The sequence below is a fragment of the Daphnia pulicaria genome, chromosome 1 (genome assembly GCF_021234035.1).
Source record: "Daphnia pulicaria isolate SC F1-1A chromosome 1, SC_F0-13Bv2, whole genome shotgun sequence".
NCBI classification, from domain to species: domain Eukaryota; kingdom Metazoa; phylum Arthropoda; class Branchiopoda; order Diplostraca; family Daphniidae; genus Daphnia; species Daphnia pulicaria.
The window spans coordinates 31,661,649-31,677,843 of record NC_060913.1 but is presented as its reverse complement, the minus strand read 5'-3'; the positions used below and the strand labels follow the sequence as shown (position 1 = coordinate 31,677,843).

Sequence of the window (16,195 nt, the reverse complement as noted above, 5' to 3'; positions counted from 1 at the left end):
CTGTCTGCTGACGAATATGTCGCAGATTCACAGGCTAGCTTCGTGAGTCAGTTTAATAATAAATTTGGACTGGGCACACCCAACAAAAAAGAGAAAAACTGCCATCGGACGGGCGTCATCATCTTTTTTTTCAGCTTTTCCCTCCGCAATTTTGCTCAACCACGTCACGTTCGCAACGACTGGGCAGTTTAAGAGCCTCCAGCTGCAGCAGCAGCCCTAAGAAGACGCACGGTGGTGTAACGAAATGATGGACGCGATTCTCTCGCCATCTTCCATCCAATTGCTCGTGTCTAGCCCTCCAGCAGCTATGTATATAGAGGATTCCAAAAGAGAAGAAAAACCCAACAAACGTCTAGCGAATTATAACGACGACCTCCTTTTTTTGGGTTGTTGTTATGTTTATTGTTTAACTATCCTTCCTATTCCCGAAAGAAATCCGGTGAATATTGCCGCCGCTTTTATCGTCGTGTGCTGGCCATATTAGTCTATACATATACTATACACACAATAGCACACAGACAGACAGACAGACAAAAGAAACGGAGAAGGTTCTCTCGTCCTTCGACCACCTTCTTCTTCTTGCGACCGAAACAAAAGAAAATGACTTGAACAATTTCCGATAGATTTTTCCCTCCATCAAAGTGATAACTTTCGCCGCCTGTGTCCATCAATCATGGCAGTTTGAAATGCCCGCCAAGGATCCAAGTTATGCCAAAAATGTCAAAGTCGAACGATCGTCCAGCCGAATAGAATCCGAATCGAAAAAATAATACACAAAAGAAAACAAGTTGAGAAAAAGTTATAAGAAGAATGCGCAATAGATAATGTAACGCACACCAAACCAGAGACAATCATAAAAAGAAGGTCATCCGGAATGATGGATTATTTATAAACGTCTTTGTTTTTTCTCTATCTCTTTGGCATTCCATCGTGAGACGCGGGTCCCGGCGGAATGAATTGCCGTGTCGCTTTGATATTATAAAATTCACGAAAGATAAAAAGAGGAAAGGATGTGAGATGGCGTGTCCAGGAGAAAGAGGAGGAGGAGGAGGAGGAAGTTGTGTGTTGCGGAAGAGAAACACGAAAAAGGGAAACAAATAATATACATAGCCGCCGGTGAACGCGGGAAAAAAAAAGAAAAAGAAAAGGTGTGCGGGGGGGCCAATGGAGCGGAGGTGGGTTCCTGTTTTTCGTGATATGAGAAAAAAAGGAAAAAGAAAAAAAGACCCCAGCGTTGCATATAAAGAGCAGGTAACAATTCACGGCCGACTCCAGTCATCACGCGCTAGGACTTTCACTTGCACCACGCATCGCGCGCGCTCGTCGTCCATCCCGCGCCAATTGTTATAACCAAATCATCGTCATTATAATCCTATCTAGACTATTATATCATCTGAATATCTCTATAAAGTTATTGACCAATCGCGGGAACGCGCATCGTCGACCGAGTGTGTGTGGGTGGGGCTTTAATTGACGTTTTTCCCCTGCCGCCGGAAGTGGCGGAAAGTGACAATAATTCGATAACAAAAAAGTGCTGGTCGTCGTCGTGATTGATTTGTGCGTGTCATGAGTTAAAATCGGATAGTCGAAACCGGTGCGTACACGTGAAAAGATAAAGAAATAAAATAAAAATCCCAAAAATCGTTTGACTATTTGATTGAGCGAGATGACGACTTGTGTCGATCGATCGGGCAGTTCCGCTCAAACTGGTCGTCTGTCCTCTTCCATCCGATTCATGTAAGTACAATCGAAAGAATGGACCAATATAACGCACTTTTCCTTCTTCTTCTTTTATCTGGTTTTCTCTCTGCAATTCAATTATTCCCGTTATAATGGATATCTTAATATTACACACAAAGACATTTCCATCGGCCAATTCTTACAACTGTAAACGGGAGGGGAGGAATCAAAAGAAAACCGATAAATGCGCAACATAAAAAAAAAGATCATTCCGGACGATATTTTTTCAAAAAAATTAAAAAAAGGGCGGGACGTTTGAATTTAAAAAAATAAAAAGATTTTATTTATTTTCTTTTTGTTACCTACCACACAGCCTTGGAGTTGTGTGTAGCCTTTATTCTTTTTTATTCGACCGTCGTGTTTGTTCCTCTTCTTCTTTTTCTTCTCGGACGTGTCGGACATGAAGAAAAATAAAAAAGTCCTTGTAGCCGTAAGGCATTTCTTCTTCCCAAATGCCGACGTCCATTTCAGTCTCTCGGCACCATCAGACACACTATGGCCTATAGGGTCTAATGGTCTATACATCGAATATATGTAGGCCTTGTTTAATATGCATAGCGGTACTACATAGAGTATATATATAGTGACTTTTCAATTTTTTGGCCCACGCCAAACTGCAGCTGGCCGAAAGAGTGAATAAAACAATGTGTACATATTTCTTGTTGGGCTAGACATATCGATCTTTGACCCAATTTTGATCTGGAAAACAAAAAAAAAATCAAATCATCGTCATTTCGGGAACGGGTTTGATATCATATGGACGGCGGCGTATAAGAATATCACGTAATAATAAGCACGGCTTCAATGAATAATAATATAGGCTGCTGCTGCTGCTGCTGCCGAGATAACCAGAATTTTCGGTTTGGCCAACTATCAAAACCATTCGAGTCGGGTGATGTAATAAAATATAACAAAAAGAGGCCCTGGCTCCTTATTAATGGACGTATTAGCAAGGCATGAATGATTCTCTCTGTCGATTCTCCCGCCGTGATATTTTTTACCATTCTACGGTCGCGGGACTTTAGCCAATTTTCAAAAAAAAAAAAAGCCCAACGGGGAAGCGAAGCAGAGCGGCAAAAAAGGGCGTGAGCCACACACACACACACACACGCCAGTCGCGACCTTGACATAAAGGCGAAACCCGACCGTGATAATACGCGCGCGCCCAAGAATGAAAAAAAAAAACAGTCGGGAATCAAGAATGACGTCACGACCTTCTCTGCTGTGATTTGCCTCTGGCGCCGCCACCGTACCCAAAAGGAAGAAAAACTGGAACACCCCCCGCCATATAGTTTTCGGTTAGGGAAGGATTTTTTTTGTGTTTTTCACGTTTCAAAAAAGTGGGCGATTGCACACTCACGCCAGAAAAAAAACAGCACAGCAGACAGAATGGCGACCGTCCTTTGTCGGGGTTCTTCCCCCTTTGGGTGTCTGACCGAACACGCCATCCTTTTTAAACAAATCAAATGTTATATCAGTTTTATATAAAACTGAATTGTTTAAATTTATTTCATACATAAATATATGATCAACCAGACGAAAATACAAACGAGGAAGTCCGTGACGAATTCGTTATTAAAACTATCTGGGAAAAGAAAAAAGACAAATTTTGCACGACCGACGATGTTGTTTTTTTTTGCCCCTTTTGTTACGTGTGTGTCCAGCACCTCCAAATTTCAAGGATATTTTAGACTGTCGCTTTCAACAAAAGAACAAATTCCCCCCTCCCCTCTTTTTTTTGGGTTGTTGGAAATCTCTTTTCGGGATAGACAAAAGACATGGCCATTTATAGCGGCCATAAGGTCATCAACATTTTCAACAGTCTGCTATACGCACCGACAAAAAAGTTTATTTCACTTCTTCTTCTTATTAAATTATTCTTCCGTTTCGCCCGGAAAAGTAGCACACACACAGCGCCAACTGTCATCATTTACTTTGACCATTTGTCGTCCTTCCTGATCAAATCTTTTCGGGCCATTTTATTTCGGGTTCGAGTTCAATAATAGCTCTTATTTATTTAGCTGTGTTATATCAGACGTGTTATAATAACGGACAGAATCGATTCGAATCAAGGCGACAGCCGCAAGCTGTCAAGGGAAACAAAATTGCCGATGTACACAGGTGTGCACATGTAACACCTTGGCGCGGACAGCTGCGACCTGGTTTATTTCGGGGTTTCCACATAGCACAGCTCGACACCCGAGCGAGCGTTCAAAAGTTAATTAGACATCAAAAGGAGGGGGGAACATGACGTGAGCATTTCAACGCGCGGACCTTCACTTTTATTTTATTTCTGAATTACCGAGAACTTGCTAATTGTTTAGAGTCCTCTCGGCAGCAGCAGCAGCAGCAGCAGCAGCTTCCTTTTGTCGTATACGTATATGCTGTATAGTAATATCAAATCTTTTATTAAGAGAGACCTGCCATCATCACGCCCATATTTCTTCCTCCGGTTGCTGTTAACCGGTGGCTGCCAACATGCAGGTGGGGTAGTGGCCCCGGTCGCCATTATTATTTATAAATGAGTTATAGATATTTTTTCTCCTGCACGCATATAAATACTCCCGCGCCCACTCCCGTTCCGCCCATTCATTCAAAGGTCCCACCACAAATTTCTTTTCCAACTCTCAAAAAGTCTACGCACATTTTTACCTTGAACGTTGCGCCATATCACCAGACTGGCCCGTGTTGCTAAGAAGTCTGATGCTAGTGCTGGGTCGTCTGCTATATTCTCTCAACACCTTCGTCATATTCATTCATATTAAGCCCGTTCAAAAAAGTAAAAGAACGGTAAAATCAAATAGACGCCGGCCGGCCGCTTTGTGATGCAACTCTCGTTTGCGGTGTGTAGCCTACGCGACACGCCCCGCGAATTGATTTGATTGATTTGAAAACGCGGTAGTATAGTACTACTACATGCAGTGATTCACAAATAAGGCTAGAAACTTTTGAAAAAGAAAAGTGAAGCAGCGCCGCGCGGTCGGGACCGCCCGCGACGACCGGCCCCACGTCGCGTCCGTGGCCCGATCGTGTTCCGCCAACTCACGCTGGGCTTGATGTTATGTTGCATTTGGACGTCCGTCAGCTGGAGGGGGCCTCCAATGAATGAATCATATCAACCTTCTCTCTCTTTCCACACAGCCAAAGATCAACATCTATTGGCTCGAGTCAAAATTCAATCATTTCCCGCGGGCAGAGGTCACGGAGAACGCCATCATTTATTTGGCCATCGATTGTAAATTTTAAAAAATATCTAAAGCTATGTGACGGCCACCCTGGACAGCATTCGATGCCGCAGATAACGTTTATCTAACCTCCTTCCCTTGAAATAAACTGAACGAAAAATAAAACCAGTTGATGATGTCACGCGCGCGTGTCTTTTTTCTCCGCCGTCGTCGTTGTCATCATTCACGCGAAACCTCTTCAATTATAAGGACAACTGCTCGGCAGCGCCCATCAGCAAACGGCGGCGGCGGCTGATCGCCCGCAGCGCGGAACTTTTTTCAAAGAAGAAGAAGAAGAAGAAGAAGAAGAAGAAGAAGAAGAAAGACCTTGGCCGATATTCGACGCATGGGCGTGAAAGACCTCCGCCACAGCAGCAGCAGCAGCAGCAACTCCTTTCGTGTGAGAGAGTTGGGCTAGCTGGCTGGCTGCTATTATTCTCTCCTCGCCCAGCGTGCTGTTGTTTCCTGCTTCGCCTTGGCCGTATATAGTCTGTCTCACGGCGGGCTATTATCAATTCCCGCACACTTCCGACTAGACGGGATTTTCTTTTCTTTTTTGCGTCACGACCAATTGTGTCAAAGGTTTTTTTTTCCCGACCCAAACGACGGCCATATGCCATCGCGAAAATCTAAAATTTGAAAATAACAAAAATAAAAACAAGAGGGGTCTGGTTTCAACCTTAGACTGAAATCAACTTTCACGGCCAACCTCTCCCACCACCACCACTGTGTGCTGGTGTCTCAGTGTGACTGACAACCTTGTTATTATTCTATATATTTTTTTTCACGCTATGGCGTTATCTTTTTTTGATCTGCAGCTCTCACCTTTCGACGTGTTTTCTTTTTTAAAATTTTTCGCAATGCAGAAATTAAATATACAGAACGGGATTGGGTCGGGCCAGATGTTATCGTTTGATTCGAACACGTGCCCGACCGCATGCAAATCAGTTGGTATATTATTTCATCATCTTTTTGGCGAAAACGGTTTCGCGCTTGAAAGAGAAATGGGGTAGCCGAACCTGATGAGGCTATAATGGGCTTTTATAATATGCGCAACTTTCGAATTGGCTATTTAGAAAATAGCATACGTATGTCTTTAAAGCCAAACCCCGTACACTAGGTTCTATGTTTTCCTTATTGAGGATGAGGCCAGCATTGACCATATCGAATGTCCTTGTATAGGATCAAAACACAACAGCAGCAGCAACAGCCCGTCCAGCAGCAGCAGCTGGCCGTCGTGGCCGTCAGTTTTATTTGCTGTTTCCTGTTGGGATCGGCGTCCGCCTGCGACTATCAGCGCGTCGATCCGAGTCACACCATGTGCGTCTACACGCCGAGAAGTTGCGGTGGCAAAACACTCATTCGTGAGTCTTTTTCATTTTTCATTTATTTTTAAAAACATCAAAATCCTGTATGTTGTTGGGTTGGTTTTGTTTATTTCTCGGAATTCGACAACATATCAATCACGTTGCATACAGTTACGCAAGAGAGATTATATTTTGCAATTATTATTATTTTTTTGAAATTTTTAAAATGTTGAAAAGGCGCGAGCGGAATGAGCTGTCACGATAAGCAGGTCATTCTGGAGACTCATAATCGGTTGCGGCAAATGCTAGCCTTGGGTCAAATACGAGGCCAGCCGCCCTCGCTGGACATGCGAGAACTGGTAGGTTCACCTCTTATAGTTTTATTCATTCATTTATTTTATACATTTGGAATGAATCAAAATTGTCTGGAAAAATATGTGTCGCAAAAATCATTTGTGTATTGTTGTTTTTATTGCATTTGTTGGAATCAGGTCTGGGATGAAGAACTGGCGGCTATTGCTCAAAGGTGGGCAGATCAATGCAACGCTGGACACGACCGTCTCCGAAGAACAGGTATAGGCTAAGGTTATACTACATGACTTGTATTTAAATTCATTTGCATTTGAATATACTCACGGGAGCCCGAAAAAATGCCAGACATGGGCGCCAGGCCAATAAATGCCAATCGGTATTTTAGATTTCGGTTCTCGGCAGCTTATCAAATGACTATGATTATTATTTCATATAAAACATCACTCTCTAAAAAATAATCAATTTTATCCCGAAACAAACCAAAAAAACAAAAAAAAAAAACAGATCGATTCAGCGTCGGCCAGAATGTGGCGGCCACTTGGACGTTTGACAAGCCGAGCCCAACTGGCGAAGAACCAGAATTCAAACGCCAAATCGAAGCCTGGTTTAATGAGGTGACTCAAATCGGGTTTCGGCCAAAAGACATTGATCCGTTCAACTTCAATCGCCAAGCGGGACACTATTCGCAGGTGAGACCTCGTCTAAATCTGCTGCAAACTATATAACAGCAGCACTCTCTTTCATTTCACGCCGCGCCCACTGACCATTATTATTATTCCTTATATTGTTCACCCTTCCCAGCAGTAAATATGTGAATTTCAAATGAAATTTTATTTTAATCATGTTGTGAATTATATAGACCAGCGGGTGGGGGGAGAGATATATAGAAAGAACAAGAAACGAGAGCGAGGAGAGACTTTTGTTATTGGATGTTAATCTCTTGTATACATATGTGTGTACCAATTTCATTTTTCAATCTTTGCTGCTGGCTGCCCAGTTTGATTGACATGGCGTGACTCGCTTTTTTTTTAATCCGGGCGATTGCACTCGAAACTCGCACGACTCGAATCGGAATAATGCGACAAATATCATCCGCACCAACTGGGAAATCCAAGACCCCCAAAAAATCGATTGCATAATTTAGGGGAGTATAAGTGGTATATAGGTCCGATATGTATATTCCCCACAGCAACAGCTCGCAACATTCTTAATCTTGTTCCCGACCGGTCAGCTGCGAGAATCGGATCGATCGATCAAATATTTTTTTAAAGAAATGGCGCGCTGTTTGATTGTATTTTAGTAGTAGTGTAGACCTTGTGTGTTCGCTTGGATGGGCGATACTTTCCGCGCCGTGAAACAATGTTAACCAAGTTTTCATCGAGAGCCAAATTAAGACAACAAATAAAAATGTTAGTTTTTTTTTTTTTTTTTTTTTAAGACAATTTTAAAGAGAAATGAAAGGACAATTCCTTCACACTAATTTATTTTATTTTATTTTTTTTTACATCAAACGAAATCATGCGAAGAGTGTCGAAACCCAGATTGTAATCAGGGAAATTTAATTTGCCATCTGGTTGTTTATTTGATTGCAAAAAATAGGAAGGTTGTTGTTTGCGCTGTGTCCCGCTTCGGAGCCCTGGATGAAATTCGAGCAGTTGAATCATTATGCAACTTGTTTTCAGAATAAAATTAAAATTAGATGTGTGAGAGATTTGGATTCCAGGAATATAATTGGAGACAGCAAACAAAGCGGAGGGAAAAGGAGTTTTAATGAAGGGTATATTAATAGTATTCGATAGAACTCGCACAACTAAATGCATCAGGTTTAAACTGAATTTTCTCATTGATTAATGAGCCATCATGAATCAAAAATCATATCCATTTGAGCATTTATGAAAGAGTTCCTGGATATATGCACGGAAGAATAAGTAAACAGCAGGGGCTTTGGAAAAGTGGCTTCACGTGTGCATGGAGTTAGACATTCACTACAGCGCAGCAGGAGCAGCATATCAACGCTGATATTAATATACAAACAATAGTTCTTATCTGATTCTTAAAAACCAAAAACCAAAAGAAAAAGTAAGTTTCCGACGGGATCATTTTGACTTTTCTTCCGGCTCGAGTTGCATCCATCCATATCCCGTCCCTTTTGATTCCGTTGGCCTCGTTATTTATTGGTGGGCCGATCCTGAAAGCAACTTGATCGTATTGTAGTTAGCCTGATGTGCATCTCTCTCTCGAGAGAGAGAGAGTTTATAAGCGCGCTTATAAATAAAAGAATCCCCCCCCCTCTCTCACACACATACAAAAGAAGAGAGCTCAACTTCCGTCGAATCAAGGCAGCAGCCGAGAAAAATGGCGCGAAAAGAAAATTTTCAAATATAATAAAATGTTCTTTTCTTCTTTTCTTTTCTATTTTCATCACACGCGTCATTAGAAATCTTTTGAGCTGCGCTTTTTGGCTGGATACATATACCAAGAGTCTTTAAATACAAACTTAAGTGCGGACGCGGGAAAAATAAAGTCTTAATCAACATAAAAAGATTCAGACTTTTGCCCATCTAGCTGACCGTGGCCGGTGGACGGCCCGGATGGAAAAAAATGGGAAAAACTAATCAAACTTTTCGTTTCTTTGATATTCATGTTAAATTGCAGATTGCTTGGAGCGAAACGTACGCTGTCGGTTGCGGCTACTCTTACTTTCGTGACCCGCAGCGTGGATATACCAAACTTTATGTTTGCAACTACGGGCCCGGGTGAGTTTTGAATGGCAAGCTCTCCCCGCGCTCCTCCCCGTCATATACTTTTTTGTTAAATTTGATTTCATTTTGTCGACGTATATATATGCATATGTGTGTGTGTGCATAGAACATTGAACGTATTATATACAGTCGAGAGCCCGCTGCTGATGCTGGGCTCGCTCAAAACTTTGAGCCCATCTAATAGAAACCACGAATGTTTGACCATCCGTTTTTCTTTTTGTTTGTGCTGGGGTTTGTGCTGGGATGCAGAGGGAACGTTATCGGTGCCACCATGTACAGGACAGGTCGGCCTGGGCAAACTATGTGCATCAACGAAGGACTGGCCACGTCCAGACGCTATCCCGGACTCTGCGGTATGTACAGCGCAGCTCAATTTCATTTGTAAACTTTTTCTCTCGTATTGATTATATACATGAAAGAAAAACCTTCGGTGGTGGAGGCGAGTTTCGATCCAGTTGATTTGATGCTTTCGGCTAAATATAATTTGATTGTGTTGTATCTACACCCCCCACAGAGATTCCGCCCTCTTCCTCCGGTGTTGATTATCGCGATCTGATGTGCACCGCTCCGGCAACTACGCCTATCGATCAGTTGCAACTTCAATTAGCCCCAGCTTCAGCTCCAGTCAATAAACCACCACCACCTCTTCCGTCCTCCGGCTCGCCCCTGCTGGCTCCAGTCCTTGCAACACCGCCCGTACTTCAACCTCCGCCCATATTTCCGCCCCCTTCTCAGCCGGCACCCGCTCCAACACCGCAGATTGGCGATATGGTTCTGCGCGGAATGCAATCTCCGCTAGCTGGATTGGCCAAATTATTGGGACAGTATAATTTATTCGGCTAACTATATATACTATTTGTTTTCTTTATTATTATTATTATTATTATTTTTTTTTTTATTTTTAAATGGGGTTATTATCATTTATTTTTGCGCTGTTTTGTTGAAATTTATCCGACCGCCCAATTATTGGCATCATATAAAGTTCTCTCCGATTCCAATCTCCCCTTGCCGACCATGAAACTATGCACTGCAATTATTATTACATCGATTCGATGCAATAGAAATCTGAAGTTGAGTAGCTGCAGACGTGCAATTTCGAATGCACGTTCAGCTGCTCTCTTCCCATTCGTTAATTTTTAATATTTAAAGGAAAAACTACAATTGTATTATATTCTTGCGCCATGTATATGTGACATTCGCAAATTCTCCTTCAGAAAAAATGTTCGTAATGTAACTGTACGTATTTATCGCTAATGTTCTGTTCCGGAATTACACTCACGAAATCCAACAAATTCTACAAAGGTTTATTGATTTTTTTATGGATGGCGTACCACCGGTGGATAATGATTGCCTGGTTGCCTTGGGTGCTTAAACAAAAATTTAAAAATATTCGATTTTTCCACAGTTAAGAAATTAAAAATAGTTCTAAAACTTGACGCTAGAAGTCGCTCCTGGAAACAACAAACAATCAATAACTTTTGACACTTCCCATCAAAGAGTTATCCTATCAAACTTGAAACAAAATTTGTTTCATTTAAGGTGTTCAAACTACACCCGGCCACAATGAAGTATTTATTGTTTTGTTTTTTAAAATTTAATCCCAAATAAAATATTTTTGTTTTTGTTCATATTCCTAATCCTGTTGATTGCTTTCTACAGTCCCCGTGACCACAACGACGTTTTGGCTGCTTTTATATCTGTAAACAAGCAATTAGTTGCCCTGGGCGAGAAAGACAGGTAAAACTCAGTTGAAATATCTGATATCATATCACAGTAGTTTATTCACCACATTTGACTACATTATTTAAAAAAATTTAAGGCTTAGGCAAGAGTTGCATGAGCGATTGCAAAATTCTCAGATAAGAACTGAACTAGAGAATCAGGTTCGCCAAATAATCAGGGAATCAGGAGGAGTTGATAATGTCAATCTCGAAACCCTTTTTGAAAGGATAAGAGGTAACAATATTTTGTAACGGTTGGAGCCCACACCCAATTATAACTTATGCATTTTCTCTACCCAGGCACTTTGCCACCTGTGCAGGAAGTTAGTGGTGCAATTATTGGAAATATTATTGAATTCACTCAAACCAGGGCTAATCAATAAAATTGATTCTGTATAGCTTCAACATATATGTCTATTAATTACTTTCTTTGTTCATATTTGGGACCAATGGGGCCTGTATATTCAAAATGTTTTTTCAATGTTGGCAAAAATAATACATATAACCAAGTTCATTTTTATTTCAGTGTTATAGAGACAATAGAGTAACACACAACTTCCTTGAAGTCTTGAACAACCTAGTTTTGGTGGTTTTGGTCGAGAGTCGAGACTCGAGAGTCGAGATGATTGTATGTTGCTATTAGTTAATCCAGCAAATAATAATGGTTTAGAGCTGCCTCATCAAAATTATTAATTATGTCACTATTAAAAAATTTATGAATAATGAAAGTTGACATTATTTCAAAATTTGAATTTCATGATTTTACATTTGTTTAATCGATTCTTAAGTTTTATTACATTAGGACAACTATAGAATCAAAGGCATAACGTATGGCGCCATTTAAACAAAAACAAAAGAAAACTACTTGTGAGTTCTTGACACGAGAATTCGTCGGTACAGCTGCTGGTTCCTGTTGTGTTTTGTTCAGTTCAAATTAATAAAATTCAATGGCTAGTGAGGATAAAAAAAGAGGATCATTGGCTTTGCCTACCATTCAAGAATCAGAAGAAGAATTAGACAATGTCATCATAGAAGACATACTAAGATCTACAAGAAAGAAAAGAGAATGTCGAACGCCAAGCAAGAAAGATTCTAGCGCCGAGAAAAAGAAATCAAGTGATTTGAGTACAAGAAAGAGGTCTTCTCGTCAATCTGCTGAACAAGCCAGAGAAAAAATTACTACATTGTTTAACCACCACGATGATAAACTAGGCCGCTCAATATATACAGTTTCAGAAGACGGATTGACCAGCGAGGAAAGTTCAGATGCATTCCAGCCAATTGCAGATGAAGAGGTGATGCCTAAAGGAGAATGTAAGAATAAATTAATTTATAAATTTAAACTTATTTTTCTGTGTGTCAGTTAATGATTTACAATTCTATTAACAATGTTTCTGATGAAAACAGATGGAGACAGTGAAGATGAAGAAGTGGTCAATAGAGCTGCTGAATTGTTTGGATTTGGATGGAAGACTCCAAAAAAGAATAAGAGTACTCTAAGAACTCCATTGAAAACTCCTACATCTGTGGCTTCGAAACAAAGGCTCAACAAAACCCCAAATAAAACTCCCCTGAAAACTCCTGACAGAGGAAGGAAATCCACAACTGCTCAAACTCCACAGACAGTTCGGCGACAATTGAGAAACAGTAACATATAACTTGAACACCATTAATAGTCCATAAAGATTTTACAGACATTTTTTTTTTCAAACAGAAATTGTCAAGGTGACATCTCAAGTTTTAGAAGGAAATAGCGATGCAGAGAGTGATGGATCAGAAAGCGATTCTAGTTCAGATGATGAGGAAAATTTAAAACAAATCAAATTAAAAGCAGCAAAAAATCAGATGGATATCAGTGTTAACACGGAAGATTACTTTTTGGCGCAAAGTTCTGCTGTGCATACGTCGGATCGAACACTGAATCGTCTTAACAACCCTAGGTTGAGTCAAGAAGCTGTCGATTCATTGATGGAAAATTTTGACGACTGTCATTCTAAAGAGAAAATCCTTCTTATGAAGGAATACCAACAACAGTTTTTACAGTGGTTTTTCCTTCTAAGGTGAACAAAATACGCAAAAATCATAAAATGCGAAAGTTACAAAGAGTTCTGTTAACACTAAACATATTTTTATCCATTGATTTATTCAGAGAAGGATTCAACATTCTAGTTTACGGATTGGGCTCGAAGCGATATTTGATTGATGAATTTCGCACTCGGTTACTTGATGGGAAAAATGTAATCGTCGTTAATGGTTATTTCCCTGGATTGACTATAAAGGAAATATTCAATTCTTTAACCGATGGTATTTTGGAACATTCTGGCGGTTTCTCGACCCCTGTTGAACAACTGGAGTTTATAGAACAAGAGTTCACTAATTCAAAGGTCGAAGCCTATATTATTATTCACAATATGGACGGTCCTAGTTTGCAGTTTAGTCGAGAACAAGAAATCCTGTGTCGGCTAGCTTCTGCACCCGGTCTTCACGTCGTCGCTTCCACTGATCACATAAACACTCCTTTATGTAAGTTAACTGCACACTCAAATAAATTAGTTCTGGCTTGTTTTCATTGACCATACCATTGTTATTACAGTATGGGATCAGCGAAAATTAAGTCAGGCCAAGTTTGTTTATTTCGACTGCACCACTTTCGCCCCGTACTCTGAAGAAATCTCGTACGAAAACTCGCTCCTAGTCCAACAGTCTTCTACGCTCGGTTTGGCCTCGCTCGTTCACGTTTTCGCTTCGTTGACATTCAACGCCAAGGCCATCTTTATTCTGATTGCCCAGCGACAACTTGAAAACAATAATGATACCAATTATCATGGTATATTTTTGTCTCCGTTTCGTTTAAAGTATCAATAATGATTAACAAGTTTTCTTTAAGGATTTCCGTTCCATGAGCTCTACAGCGACTGCCGAGATAAGATGTTAGTTAATTCCGATTTAACTTTGCGTGCCCAATTGACGGAATTCAAAGATCACAAGCTTTTGCGGATGCGTCGTACTGCTGATGGAACAGAAGTGCTGCACATTCCCCTAGAAAATAATCAGCTGGAAGAATTCGTCCAAAAACATCAAGAGTAAGGATAAATACTAAAGAATGAAATGGTGCTTCTGTTTCTTAGAGAACACTCAGTAAATCTCTTAAACATTCCTAATCTCAAATATCGCCCCTATAGTCTGCAACTTCAAATCTATGCTTTTTGTTGAATTGGACAGCTCAAATTTGGTAGGATGAACATCGGAAAACATAAAACCAGTCAATAAAAACTTCAATGGAATTTTAAGTTAAAAAATAACGATAATTCTAACTAATTTGTTGCCCAGTGAGAAACTGGTCATTCAATCAGCAAGCGGATAAAATTCCTCTTTGTCTCAGTAATAGTTGTTCACGTAAGTAAGTTCTTAAGTGAATGCACCAGGTTTGTATTTGCTATAATAGATATTTATTGTGAAGCACATTATAGGATTAAGTGGATACAAATTGTTTTTACAGTTGCTGTTATGCAACGCAGAATTAAACTAGCGGAATCCATTGTAGCCTAGAATATAGAGATAATTTACGAAATGTTCATTCTTCACCCTTTAAACTTACTTACCTCCGTTTTCCCTGCAACTTTGGCCATATCCATTCACGTAACTAACACTAAAGTTATCCTTGTCGTAATTTAAGTAAAATGGGTTTAACGCATTTGTTCCGGGAAGATTTCAGGAACTCTTCAGGGAGGCATCTTCAGCGTGTTAAATCAACTCAAATTTAAGCTCCGATGAGCAACACAATCTACGAAAAAAAAAAAAAAAAAAATTTTAGAATGCAAACATAACCGACGTGAAGTTTAACATTACCTTATAGGTATCGGTATCCATTATTGCTAGAAATCAACAAATATTTATTGCGCTAATTTTTCTGCAGTGTTTTTTGTGATACTGGTGGACTTGCTTTGACATTTTATTCCAACCAAATATTGCCTTTTTATACGTGCGCTTTTCACATTTTTGAAGGCTCGTTTGAAACCGGTTATGAACTGCAAGGATTAGTGAAAGAAATTTAACCTTAGACTAATTTCCCCTAGTTCAATGTCAATCTAAAAGCGATGTATATGTTGCTATTCTCGATTAATTCTGCTGATGACCATGATTGTATATGTCAGAAAAATAGTTATAAGTTACATTTAAAAATTTTAATTTTATTCTTCTTTTATTTATTACCTAATACTTTAATTTTTACGCATAAATCTTGAAAGCTATTAGCCTCTAACTACATGAACCCTAAAACTTTTGAACAAAGTTTAACGAGTATAAGTTAAAAAATGAAATAAAATTCTAGCCCATGTTAAAACATCGTCATGTTGTCCTTGATTAGCGATTTTTTTTTTGTATCCGCTTTTACTGATGACCTAAAAACCAACTGCTGCTTTGTCCTTTAATCGTAATTCCGTGTTTTTATTATAGATTAAGTTATTAGAGTCAGAGTGGACAAGTCTATGCGCACGCTGTTCCTTCTTCCTATGATTCCCTTTCATTCTGCTTCTTCCTTCATCGTTTCCTTATTATGCCGCTCCCTCACGTATAGCATCCACAATCGATTAAAAGTCAATTGACTAATTGTTTGCAATCCAACCACATCAATTCGCACAAACCTCAATGAATAGTACGAATAACGTAAAGAAAAACTTATTTCGGTCAGCAAAAGTAGAGAAAATCAACTTGACAGAAGGACAGAATTGAAATCTCGATCAGATTACACATGCGAAAAAAACTATTAGGCTACCGTTTAGCTGCACGTATGCCAAACTGAAGAATTGGGAATATTATAATATCGTATTAATTGTTCTGGCCTCTGGGCTTCTGGGCCAGCTCTGGTACGTCGAGTATTAAATGCGGTCAGATCGCCTGCAATGAATATACGTCAAGAATGCCCAGCAGCTGCCTGCAGCTATCGCCTGTTGTTCTATTTACCTGCTGCCGGCGGCCACACTTTCCTAAACAGACTATTTCTTTTGCTCCCTTTCTTTTGATTTCCAAGTAAGTTTCCACATTATCCGTATGCACCGAAAACAATAATGTATACATTTTAACTTTAGTGGAATAATTCTGAGTAGAATCGCTATAAAAAATCTCGTTGT

The 16,195-nt window shown here is 40.0% G+C and overlaps 1 protein-coding gene and 1 long non-coding RNA gene across 2 annotated transcripts; one reads left to right on the top strand and one right to left on the bottom strand.

Annotated features, from left to right (window-relative positions):
* Positions 1 to 1,262: 1,262 nt before the first annotated feature.
* LOC124321198 lies at positions 1,263 to 14,356 on the top strand. Its single transcript, XM_046784101.1, has 16 exons — positions 1,263 to 1,737; positions 6,147 to 6,328; positions 6,509 to 6,630; positions 6,763 to 6,844; positions 7,088 to 7,272; positions 9,239 to 9,339; positions 9,595 to 9,698; positions 9,860 to 10,169; positions 11,005 to 11,082; positions 11,165 to 11,301; positions 12,279 to 12,380; positions 12,474 to 12,713; positions 12,781 to 13,126; positions 13,216 to 13,589; positions 13,660 to 13,893; positions 13,954 to 14,356. Exons 1-16 carry the CDS (start codon positions 1,667 to 1,669, stop codon positions 14,151 to 14,153), a joined length of 2,868 nt encoding a protein of 955 aa, XP_046640057.1. The 5' UTR covers positions 1,263 to 1,666; the 3' UTR covers positions 14,154 to 14,356.
* Positions 14,357 to 14,467: 111 nt separating this feature from the next.
* Positions 14,468 to 15,063, bottom strand: LOC124321199. Its single transcript, XR_006914181.1, has 3 exons — positions 14,916 to 15,063; positions 14,669 to 14,850; positions 14,468 to 14,611 (listed from the first exon to the last, which is right to left on the bottom strand). It is a non-coding gene; the product is annotated as an uncharacterized LOC124321199 (long non-coding RNA).
* Positions 15,064 to 16,195: the final 1,132 nt, after the last annotated feature.